This window comes from Vanellus vanellus (assembly GCF_965231255.1).
Source record: "Vanellus vanellus genome assembly, contig: HAP1_SCAFFOLD_2355, whole genome shotgun sequence".
Classification (NCBI taxonomy): domain Eukaryota; kingdom Metazoa; phylum Chordata; class Aves; order Charadriiformes; family Charadriidae; genus Vanellus; species Vanellus vanellus.
The window spans coordinates 1-11,613 of NW_028128386.1; the positions used below are offsets into that span (position 1 = coordinate 1).

Sequence of the window (11,613 nt, forward strand, 5' to 3'; positions counted from 1 at the left end):
GGGGGGGTGCCACAGGGGGGCCCATGGGGGGGGGGGGTGTCAGAGAGTTTGGGGTGACCATAGGGGGGATGTGGGGGGGTGGGGGGGTGTCCCGGCGGTCCCCAGTGTGGGGGTCCCCCGGGTGACACCCCCCCCCCCCCCCATGTCCCCCCCCCCCAGCGGGGGCGGCGTCGGGCGGCGCTGCGGGCGGCGCTGCGGGAGCAGAGGGGGCCTGCGTCGGGCGGCCATGACGGGGGCGGGGCTGGAGCGGCACCTGCAGGCGTTGGCGGCCATGGCCTGTCAGCTGCCGGCTCCGCCCCCCTTCCTGCTGGAGGTGGGCGGGGCCTGGGAGGGGGCGGGGCCAAGGGAGGGGGCGGGGCTAAAGGGGGAGGGTGGGGGCTGAGGGTCGCACCTGGGCCCTATTCCTGGTGGAGGTGGGCGGGGCTTGGGGGCGGGGCCAAGGGAGGGGGAGGGGCTAAAGGGAGGGAGGGTGGCTGAGGGTCGCACCTGGGACCTATCCTGGTGGAGGTGGGCGGGGCTTGGGGGCGGGGCCAAGGGAGGGGGCGGGGCTAAAGGGGGAGGGTGGGGGCTGAGGGTCACACCTGGGCCCTATTCCTGGTGGAGGTGGGTGGGGCATCAAGAGGGGGTGGGTCTTGGAAGGGGGCGGGGCTAAAGGGAGGGTCGGGGCTAAAGGTGGAGGGTGGGGGGGCGAGGGTCGCACCTGGGCCCTATTCCTGGTGGAGGTGGGCGGGGCTTGGGGGGCGGGGCTAAAGGGGGGGCTGAGGTTTGCACCTCAACCCTATTCCTGGTGGAGGTGGGTGGGCATGGTAGGGGGCGGGGCGCAGTGAGGGGTGGGGCCTGGGGGCCGCACCTCGGTCCTATTCCTGGTGGAGGTGGGCGGGGTCATGGAGGGGGAGGGGCCAACAGAGAGGGTGGGGCCTGCGCGCTGCCTCAGCTCCTTACCTGCGTGAGGTGGGTGGGGCCAAGCGAGGGGCGGGGCCTAGCGAGGGGTGGGAGCTAGCACACTGCCTCGAGGGGAGGTGGGAGGGGCCTGGAAGGGGCGTGGCCAGTGGGGTGGGTAAGTGGGCGGAGCCTCAACATAGTGGGGAAGAGTGGGTGGTTGGAGTGTGGGGGCGTGGCCTGCTCTAAAGGAGACAGGACATGTAGAGGCGTGGCTTTTAGGAGGCGTGGCTTCATCTAGGGGGCGGGGCTTGGGATGAAGCCTGCTCTTGCCTGGGCTGAAGCAGAGGGGGGAAGGGGCGGGTTGGGCCGGCAGGCGTGGCTTGGACATTTGGGCGGGGTTAATGTAATGGAGGCGTGGTGTCATTTGCATAACCCCGCCCCCAGGTGCTGGGGCAACCCTGGGCTATGGCCTCCAGCCCGGCCCCGCGGCCGCAGCCCCCACTGCTGCCCCCCCACCTCCACCCCGCGGGGGGGGGATTCGCCCCGGTGGGTGCACCCCCCCACACACTGGGTCCCTTTTTGGGGGGGTGGAGTGGGGGTGTCCTGGTCGTCCCCCCCCCCCCCCGGGAACTCTGGCACACCTGGATGGGGGGGGGGGGGGGTTTGGGGGGGTGTTGGGTCTCCTTTATGGGGTGGATCTGGGGGTGTCGTTGCTCCCCCCCACCCCCGCGGGCACCTGTGTCCCCTCAATGGGGGGGGGGGCTGGGGGTGTTTGTGGGGAGTATGGGGGTGTCCCACTGACCCCACCCCCCCCCAAATTCCTGCGTCCCCTCGATGGGGGGTGTTGGGGGGGAGAGTCCCTGTCCTTCCCCTCCCCCCCAAAACACCCGGGTCCCCTCGATGGGGGGGGGGGGGGGGTATCCCTGTTCTTCCCTCCCCCCCCCCAAAGGTTCCCTGTCCTGTGTCCCCCCCGGACACCCGGGTCCCCTCGATGTGGGGTGGGGGTGTCAATGGGGGGGTGGTCCTGTCCTTCCCCTCCCCCCAAAAACACCTGGATCCCCTAAATGGGGGAGGAGGAGGGCTATTGGGGCACGGGGGTGGGGTGGGTGTCCTTTGTGCCCCCCCCCCCCCAACTCCCGTGTCCCCACAGCCCCACCCCGACGGTTACGGCGTCTCCTACGCGCGGGGGGGGGACGGTGCCGTCGTCTTCCACGTCTCCTGCAAAGCCTCCAGCCCCATGACGGTGAGTTTTGGGGAGGGGTGGGGGTCCCCCAAACCTTCATGCCCCCCCCTCTTAACCCCCCCCAAATTCTCCCCACAGGACGCCCGACGCTTTGCTGGTCAGATCCGGGCGGCACTGGGAGAACTGGGGGAGCTGCTGGGGGGGGACGAGGAGTGAGGGGGGGACCCTGACACTGGACATTGCCTCCCCCCCCCCCCCCCCCCCAAAATAAAGAGCTGGGACCCCCCCCAGGGCTGCAGGTGTCTGTACTGGGGTGTAATGGGGCACCTGGGGGGGGGGGCAGTACTGGGAGACACTGGGAGGGTACTGGGGGGGGGTAAAGGGACATCTGAGGGGTACTGGGGGGGTAATGGGACACCTGGGGGGGTTACTGGGGGGCACTGGGAGGGGTATTGGGGCACCTGGGGGGGTAATGGGGCACTGGGAGGGTACTGGGGGGGTAATGTGGCACCTGGAGGCTTAATGGGGCACTGGGGGGGGTACTGGGACACCTGGGGTGTTACTGGGGTCACTGGGAAGGTGGCAATGGGGCACCTGTAGTGTTACTGGGGGGCACTGGGAGGGTACTGGGGGGGGTACTGGAGATTAGGGGGGGGCAGCATAACTGGGGGATACTGAGGTGTTACTGGCGAAACTGTTGGGGTGCCACACACTTGGGCTTCCCCCCACCCCCACCCCTCCCTCCCCCCATTTTAAGGCCATTTGCACCATTTTTTGATCACTTTTATTGCCGCAGCTCATTAAGTTCCTTCATTAAAGACTCCGCGTGAAAAAATAGCTCTGAGACCCCCACCCCCACCCCGGTCCCCTCCCCCTCCCCCCCTCCCTTTTGGCACAGCCCCCCCCCCCCCCTTCCTGAGTCAGAGCCCCCCCCCCCAAAATGGGGGGCACCCCCCACCCCCAAAAAGCAACCCCAGAGATAAAGGGGGGGGAGGATTGCACCGATCCCAGGCGAGGGAGCATGAATTATTCATGAGGTGTTAATTAACTAATAATTAAGGGGGAGGAGCTCATTACAGCGCAGCCCGGGGGGGGGGGGGGGGGGGCAGAGGGAGGGGTTGAAGACCCCCCCCCCCAAAAATAAAAGCACGAGGCAATGGGGTCCCCCCCCCTCCCCCCAAACATGCAGCAAATTGGGGGGGGGGGCAGGCAGGGAAGGGGAGCGGTCAGGGAGCAATTAGTCCTCATTAGCATCTCATTTGCATAGGAGTCGTTGCATAAGGCTCCCGCCGCGCTGGAGGGGGGGGGGTCCCAGCCCACGGGCTGCATTGCATAGAGGCCCCGGGGCCGGGGGAGGAGGGGGGACATTAATTGGGTGGGTTTGGGGTTAATTAAAGGGAGTTTGGGGTTTTTTTTGCATATAACAATAAATATCGGCGGTACGGACATGCAGACATGCTGGCTTGGGAATGGGGTGCTGGGGACGGGGGGGGCTCCCCCCACCCCCAAACCGCTGCCCACCGTGGGGGGGGGGGAGAGCAGCTTTGGGGGGGTCCCGGCCCCCCCCAACAGGGCCAGGGCCCATTTTGGGGGTTGAGGCCTGGTCTCGTTGCCATAGAAACACAGCCTGGGCTAGTCCTATCGCTATGGAAACACAGCCTGGCCTCGCAGTAGGGCCAGGCCTAGTCCAGTTGCTATGGAAACACACCCAGGCCTAGTCCTGTCAGCATGGAAATGCAGCCTGGCCTTGTCTTTTCACCATGAAAACGCAGCCTGGCCTGGCAGTAGGGCCAAGCCTAATCCAGTTGCTATGGAAACGCAGCCTGGCCTAGTCCCATTGCTATGGAAACACACCCTGGCCTCGCAGTAGGGCCAGGCCTGGTCCAGTTGCTATAGAAACGCAGCCAGGCCTAGTCCCATCACTGCAGAAACACAGCCTGGCCTAGTCCCGTCACCACTGAAACACAGCCTGGCCCCGCAGTAGGGCCAGGCCTAGTCCAGTTGCTATGGAAATGCAGCCTGGCCTAGTCCCATCACCATGGAAACGCAGCCTGGCCTAACCCCGTTGCTATGGAAAGGCAGCCTGGCCTCGCAGTAGGGCCAGGCCTAGCCCTGTTGCTATGGAAACACAGCCTGGCCTAGCCCTATTGCCACAGAAATGCAGCCTGGCCTCCAGGCCTAGTCCCGTTGCTATGGTAACGCAGCCTGGCCTCGCAGTGGGGCCAGTCTCCCCCTACCCCACCTCCATCCTCCCCCTCCTTGGAGTGCCAGTGCCGCCACGGCGGTGGGGGGGACACAGAGAGGACACCCGGGCGGTGGCCCTACCTCCACCGTCGTCCTCCGCCATCGGGGTGTCCGGTGGCTCCAGTTATTGCTTGCGGGGGCAGGGGGCGGGGAGCCCGGGGTGGGACATGGAGGGGAGGGGGGGGATGACACACATGGAGACACAGAGGGGACACAATGAGGACAAATTGGGAGGGAAAAGGGGACAAGAAGGGGGGGTGACACATGGGGGGGGGGTGGGGGGGCTCCCCGAGTCCTGAGTGATCATGGCAGGGGTGAAACGGGGGACAAGGGACACCCCCCACCCCCAAACGTGTCGGGGGGGGGGGGGTTGGAGGGACACAGGCGTCCAGCTCCAAAATGGCGGTCGGGACACACACACACAAGCGAAAGTGCAGTGCAGCCAGATGGGGTGACATCAGGGGAGGGACACTGTCCCCGTCACCTCCTTCCAGTCTTTCAGGGGGGGACCCCCCCCCTCCATTTTTAGGGGGAGGTCCAGTCACTTGGGGGTGGTGGTGGGGTATCCCCACAGATGCCATTTTGAGCCCCCCCCCCCCAATTGCCACTGATTATTTTTACTGTTTCACACCATTTTCTGCCCAAATCCCCAGTTGATGGAAGGGGGGGGCAGGAGAAAGGAAGGGGGGGGGCATCACCCCCTTCCACAGTCTTCTAGGGGGACACCCCACCCCTCCATTTTGGGGGGGTGGGTGTCCCCACAGATGCCATTTTGAGGCCCCCCCCTCCTGGTTGCCACTGATTATTTTTACCATTTCACCCCATTTTCTGCCCAAATCCCCACTTGGGGGGGGTGGGCAGGAAAAAGGGGTGCCCGAAGGTGGTGGAGAGGGGGGGGTCCTCACAGATGCCATTTTGAGCCCCCCCCTCCCAGTTGCCACTGATTATTTTTACCGTTTTGCCCCGTTTTCTACCCAAATCCCCATTTTGGGGGGGCAGGAAAAGGGAGTGCCTGGAGGGTGTTGGGGAGGGGGGGTGTCCCTGTGCCCCCACCCCCCCCTTTTTAGAGGATGGAGGGGATGGGGGAGCGGGGGCGCCGGGGGGGGCTGGGGGAGCCGAAGGGGGGGGCGGCCGGCGCTACCCGCACCCCCGTGATGCTGTTGAGGCTCCGCGACTTCTCGTAGCCTTTGGGGGAGACAAAGATTTGGGGGGGGATGGGGGGAGTGTCAGTACCCCCATTTCCACCCCCCCTAGAGAACCCCCACAACCCCCCTCCACCACCCAGGATCCCCCAATTCTCCCCCCTCCCTAAACCTTCACCATCCCAAGAGACCAGGACTCCCCCCCCCAACCCCCAGGAGATGTGGGACCCCCAAAATTTACATAAACACCCCCCCCCCCCGCCCGGAGATGGACCCCAACCTCCCAAGGGGCTTAGGAACCCCCCAAAAGGAGTTGGGGACAAACACCCCCCCCCAGGGGGGGCTTGGGGACACCCCCCCACCTGAAATTTGGGGGTCCCCAGGAGCTGGGGACACCCCCAAGGGGTTTGGGCGCCCCCTCCCCTCCCGAAATTTGGGGACAGCCCCCTCACCCCACAAAATTTAGGCACCTCCAGGAGTTGGGGGGGCACCCACCCCCCGCCCCCCAGGAGTTGGGGACCCCCCCAAAAAGGGTATAGGGGGTGTAAGGTGGGGGGGGGCGGGGAACGGCGGCCCAGGCGTTCGGGGAGCCCCTGCCAAGCTGGGAGGGGGGAGACACACACAGGCATTGGGGTGTTCCCCCCCCCTCCAAAAGCCAGAGGGGACCCGGGGGGGGGGGAGTGGTAAAGCAGCGCCGTGCGGGAGGAAGGAATGCGCATGCGCAGGCTGTGCGAAATGGGCGTAGCCAAACCCGGAGGGGCGGGGATGGGGGCGTGGTGGAGGGCGTGGCCAAGGGAGACCCCGCCCAGCTGACCTGCGGCGCCGTCTGAGGTCTCAGGCGGTGACGAGCGCTGGGGACGAAAGGGGACAGGGTCACCTCGGGGGGGCCACGGGGACCCCCGTCTGGGGACAGGGTCACATTGGGGGGGTGGGGACCCTCCTATGGGGACACCCTGTGGGGACGGGGATGCTCCGATGGGGAAAGGGTCACCCTGGGGGCAACAGGGACCCTCCGATGGGGACCCCCTGTGGGGACGGAGACCCTCCGATGGGGACAGTGTCACCCTGGGGGGTACAGGGACCCTCCAATGGGGACCCCCTGTGGGGACAGGGGACCCTCACAAGGGGACCTGGCATGGGGACAGGAGTCACCCTGGAGATGGGGACCCCCTGATGGGGACAGGGGTCACCCCGGGGATGGGGACACCCACCGCTGGGCACAGGGTCACCCTGGGGGGCACAGAGACCCCCTGTGGGGACAGGGGACCCTCTAATGGGGACCCCCTGTGGGGACAAGGACCCTCCGATGGGGATGGGGACAGGGTCACCCTGGGGGGGACAGAGACCCTCACATGGGGACCTTGCACAGGGACAGGGACCCTCGCACGAGGATGTTTCACAAGGATAGGGATGCTCGCACGAGGACAAGGACCCTTCCACAGGGACCCTCGCACGGGGACAGGGACCCTCGCACAGGGACCTCGCAGGGGGACAGGGACCCTCGCACAGGGACCTTACACAAGGATGGGGACCCTCGCACAGGGACGGGGACCTCCCCCCCTGCCCCCAGCCAGCCCCGCTGCTTGCACGCGCGTGTGCAAGGAGCACCCAGAGCCCCCCCAGCGCCAGGGGGTCTGTGCAAGCTGTGCCCCCCCACCCCAGTTTCTCCCAGTTTGGGTGAGGGACCCAGGCATCAGGGGGGATGGGGGGCATGCGGGGGGGGTGGGGGGTAGGGGAATATTAGGGTGCCCCTGGAGGGGGGGGTGAGGGGGTGTTGGGGACCCCAGGAGGGATGGGGGGGGGGGGGAACGACACCCTGGGGTATATTGGGGTGCCCTGGGGGGGAGGAAAGGGGGGTCTGTGGGTCCCTTTGGGGGTGGGGGGGGTGAGGGGAGTTGGGGCCCCCAGAGGGGATGGGGGGGGGGGTGTGTGTCTAGGTGCCCTGGGGAGGGTTGGGGGAACCCCATGGGATATTGGGGTGCCCCTGAGGAGGTGGGTTGCCCCCAGGGAGGACGTGTGGGGGGTGTTTGGGTGCCCCCAGGGGATATTGGGGTGCATGTGGGGACTCCGGGGGGGGGGGGGGTGCATGGGGTGGGGGTACCCCCAGAAGTTGTTGGGGTGCCCCCAGGTGGGATGTGGGGGTCCGTAGGTGCCCCAGGGGGTGGGGGGGGGTGCCCCCAGGAGATATTGGGGGGGGGGGGGTAGGGGGGGGGCTGTGGGGACCCCAGGGTTATTTGGGGAGGGGGGGGATGGGGGGGAATCATTCGCAGCACCCACCTTTCCGGAGAGGCCCCTCAGGGGGGGGCGCGTAGTCGGGGCCCAGTAAGAAACAGGCTCTGTCACGGCCGCAGCGTTCGCGGCCCCCCCCAGCGCCGCCACTGCCCCCCCCCGCCGTCGGGGGGGGCCCCCCCCGTTCTTCGGGGGAGAGGGGCTGATCGATGGGGGGACAGTCCTCCTGCGCCAGTGCTGCGCGCCCCGCTTCCCCGTTGGGGCGAGACTCTGGGGGGGGGGACACACAGGACACCCCGTGTCGGGGGGGGGGCACCCACACATAGGGACCCCACAGCTGGGTGCCCCCCCCATAGGGGGCTGAGAGCCCCCCCTCTGTAGTTTTGGGGTGCTGCATGTGGGGCAGACCCCTCTTCAATGAGGGGGGGGACCCCCCATAAGGAGGGGGGGAGCCCCCCCGTAGTTATTTTGGGGGGCACATATGGGGCAGACCCCTATTCCATGGGGAGGGAGCCCCCCCATAATGGGGAGGGAGCCCCCCCCCGCCTTAGTTTTGGGGTGCCACATATGGGACTGACCCCTAAAATACCACCCCCCCCCACCCCCCCCCAATGCACCCAAACAAAATATCCCCACACACATCAAAACAGTGACCCCCCCAAAATACCCCAAAATGCACCAACCCCCCCAAATACATCCCCAAAATACACCAACACCCCCCAAAATGCACTGACCCCTCCCAGAATTACACCAACCCCCAAAATACATCCCCAAAACACGCTAAAGCCCCCCAAAATACATCAACCCCCCCGAATTACACCAACCCCCCCAAATACATCTCCCAAATACAAAGCCCCCCAAAATACACCAAATCCCCCAAAATACATCCCCCAAATGCACCAATGCCCCTCAAAATACACCAACCCCTCTAAATATATCCCCAAAACACACCACCCCCCCAAAATACACCAAAGCCCCCCAAAATACATCCCCAAAATGCAACCCCCCCAAAATGCACCAACACCCCCCAAAATGCACTGACCCCTCCCAGAATTACACCAACCCCCTCAAATACCTCCCCAAAATGCACTAAAGCCCCCCAAAATGCACCAACCCCCCCAAATACATCCCCAAAATGCACCAAAGCCCCCAGAAACACACCGACCCCCCAAAACATCCCCCAAACGCCCCCCAAAATGCACCAGCCCCCCAGAATTACACCAACCCCCCAAAATCCATCCCCAAAATACATCAACTCCCCTCAAAATGCACCAAAACCCCCCAAAACGCACTGACCCCTCCCAGAATTACACCAACCCCCCAAAATCCATCCCCAAAACATGCCAACCCCCCAAAAAATACACCAAAGCCCCCAGAAACACCCCCCAAAACGCACCAACCCCCCCCCAAAATACCCCCCAATCCCCCCCCCCTCCACCTTCCACGTGCCGCCCCCCCCCCCCAATTTTGGGGTGCACCTCACCAGCCCGGTTGATCTCCACCACCTCCTCCTGCGCCAGGGGACAGGCCGGGGGTCTGCGGGGGGGTCGGGGGCTGCCGTTTGGGTTTTGGGGGGCTCCGGGCGGTCCGTAGCCGGGCGATCCGGGTTGGGGGGGTCGCGGGATGTGTTTGTTTTTCTTTTTGGGTAGTTTCTGCTTGGCCATGGCCAACGAGTAGTACATGCCGAAGTTGTTGACGATGACGGGGACGGGCATGGCGATGGTGAGGACCCCCGCCAGGGCGCAGAGAGCCCCCACCAACATCCCCGACCACGTCATGGGGTACATGTCCCCGTAGCCCAGGGTGGTCATGGTCACCACCGCCCACCAGAAACCGATGGGGATGTTCTTAAAGTAAGTGTGGCGGCTGCCCGTCACGTCGTCGGGGTCGGCCCCGATGCGCTCGGCGTAGTAGATCATGGTGGCGAAAATCAAGACGCCCAAGGCCAAGAAGATGACGAGGAGGAGGAACTCGTTGGTGCTGGCCCGTAGGGTGTGCCCCAAAACCCGCAGCCCCACGAAGTGCCGGGTCAGCTTGAAGATGCGAAGGATGCGCACGAAGCGCACCACCCTCAGGAAACCCAACACGTCTTTGGCGGCTTTGGAGGAGAGGCCCCTCAGGCCCACCTCCAGGTAGAAGGGCAAGATGGCCACGAAGTCGATGATGTTGAGGCTGCTCTTGACGAAATCCCGCTTGTCCGGGCAAAAACTGACCCTCATGAGGAACTCGAAGGTGAACCAGACCACGCAGGTGCCCTCCACGTAGGTGAGGAAGGGCTCCGTCTCCACCTCCACCGCCACCTGCGTCCCCGTCCCGTTGCCCGTCGTCACCGTCTCCGTCTTGTTGATCACCCGGTTGAAGGCCTCGTGGGTCTCCAGGCAGAAGGTGGTGATGGAGATGAGGATGAAGAAGAGGGAGGCGAAGGCCACGTACTGACCGGGGAGGGGGGGAGGAAGAGGGGAGGGGAGGTAAGAGGTTGGAGGGGGGGGGGGACAGGCGTCCGGGCCCCCCAACCCCCCCAGTACACCAAACCCTATAGAGTCATATAGGGGACACAGCCCCCCCAAGGCCCCCAAACCCTATAGAGTTATGGGGGGACACACAGGCATCCGGGCCCCCCGACCCCCCCAGTACACCAAACCCTATAGAGTCATATAGGGGACACGGCCCCCCCAACCCCCCCACAGTACACCAAACCCTATAGAGTCATATAGGGGACACAGCCCCCCGACCCCCCCAGTACACCAAACCCTATAGAGTTATGGGGGGACACACAGGCATCCGGGCCCCCCTGACCCCCCCAATATACTGAAACCCTATAGAGTTATGGGGGGGGACACAGGTGCCTGGACCCCCCCCGATCCCCCCCAGTACACCAAACCCTATAGAGTCATATAGGGGACACGGCCCCCCGACCCCCCCCAGTACACCAAACCCTATAGAGTTATGGGGGGACACACAGGTATCAGGCCCCCCTGACCCCCCCAATATACTGAAACCCTATAGAGTTATGGGGGGGGAAAACAGGTGCCTGGACCCCCCCAGTACACCAAACCCTATAGAGTCATATAGGGGACACAGCCCCCCCGACCCCCCCAATGCACCGAACCCTATAGAGTCATATAGGGGACACAGCCCCCCCTGACCCCCCCAATGCACTGAACCCCTACATAATTGGGACACACACACCCCCCCCCAGGCATCTGGACCCCCGACCCCCCCTCTGTGCATTTAGGGGGGGACATATGGGGACATGGGGGATGGGGGGTGACAGAGGGGACACGGGGGGTGGGGGGTATATAGGCTGTGGGGGGAGTTGGGGACATGGGGGGACACGGGGGGGGGCACAGGGAGATGCAGGACAGGCTGGGGGGGGGGGGGGGGCACACACGGGGGGGTCAATGTAGGGCAGACCGTGAGGGGTTGGGGACATGGTGGGAATTTGGGGGGGGGGGGGGAAGGACACCGAGGGGGGGGACACACTGAGGGGACACAAGAGATGGGGGGGGAGGGGGGTTTGGGGACACAGGGGGAACACATGGGGGGGGTCCGGGGACAAGGGGGGACACGTGGGGACACACGGGGGGGGAATATAGGCTGGGGGGGAGTTGGGGACATGGGGGGACACGGGGGGGGGACGACACACACACGGACAGGACACAGCACATGGGGGGGGTTGAGGACATGGGGGGGACAGAGGGGACACGCACATAGGGGTCCAGGGACATGGGGGGGGGGCACACAGGGGACATGAAAGGGGACATGGAGGGGGGACAATATGTAGGCCAGGCGGGGGGGGAATTGGGGACGGGGGGGGGGGACACACAGCAGGGGAGATATAGGCCAGGCTGGGGGGGGGGGGGGGTTGGGGACACGACATCGGGGGGACACAGGGGATGGGGGGGGGGGAATGTAGGCCAGGCTGGGGGGGGG

The 11,613-nt window shown here is 65.4% G+C and overlaps 2 protein-coding genes across 2 annotated transcripts; one reads left to right on the top strand and one right to left on the bottom strand.

Moving 5' to 3' along the window:
• The first annotated feature begins 164 nt into the window (after nucleotides 1-164).
• Nucleotides 165-2,345, top strand: LOC309684498 (carnitine O-palmitoyltransferase 1, muscle isoform-like). The gene is made up of 4 exons (XM_082500398.1): nucleotides 165-313; nucleotides 1,327-1,428; nucleotides 2,033-2,125; nucleotides 2,204-2,345. The coding sequence occupies exons 1-4, from the start codon at nucleotides 227-229 to the stop codon at nucleotides 2,279-2,281; spliced, it is 360 nt and encodes a 119-aa protein (XP_082356524.1). The 5' UTR covers nucleotides 165-226; the 3' UTR covers nucleotides 2,282-2,345.
• Nucleotides 2,346-5,277: 2,932 nt separating this feature from the next.
• On the bottom strand, nucleotides 5,278-10,112 carry LOC309684497 (voltage-gated potassium channel KCNC1-like; the record flags this gene model as incomplete). The annotated part of the gene is made up of 2 exons (XM_082500397.1): nucleotides 5,278-5,494; nucleotides 9,164-10,112. Coding segments are annotated over 2 exons (1,071 nt in total), but the record flags the coding sequence as incomplete, so codon positions are not given.
• Nucleotides 10,113-11,613: the final 1,501 nt, after the last annotated feature.

Coding starts and splice junctions, on each gene's coding strand:
- LOC309684498 (XM_082500398.1), top strand. CDS start 227: ATGACGGGGGCGGGGCTGGAGCGGCACCTGCAGGCGTTGGCGGCCATG. Junction 1,429..2,032: donor CGGGGGGGGGATTCGCCCCG/GTGGGTGCACCC, acceptor GTGTCCCCACAG/CCCCACCCCGACGGTTACGG. Junction 2,126..2,203: donor AAGCCTCCAGCCCCATGACG/GTGAGTTTTGGG, acceptor TTCTCCCCACAG/GACGCCCGACGCTTTGCTGG.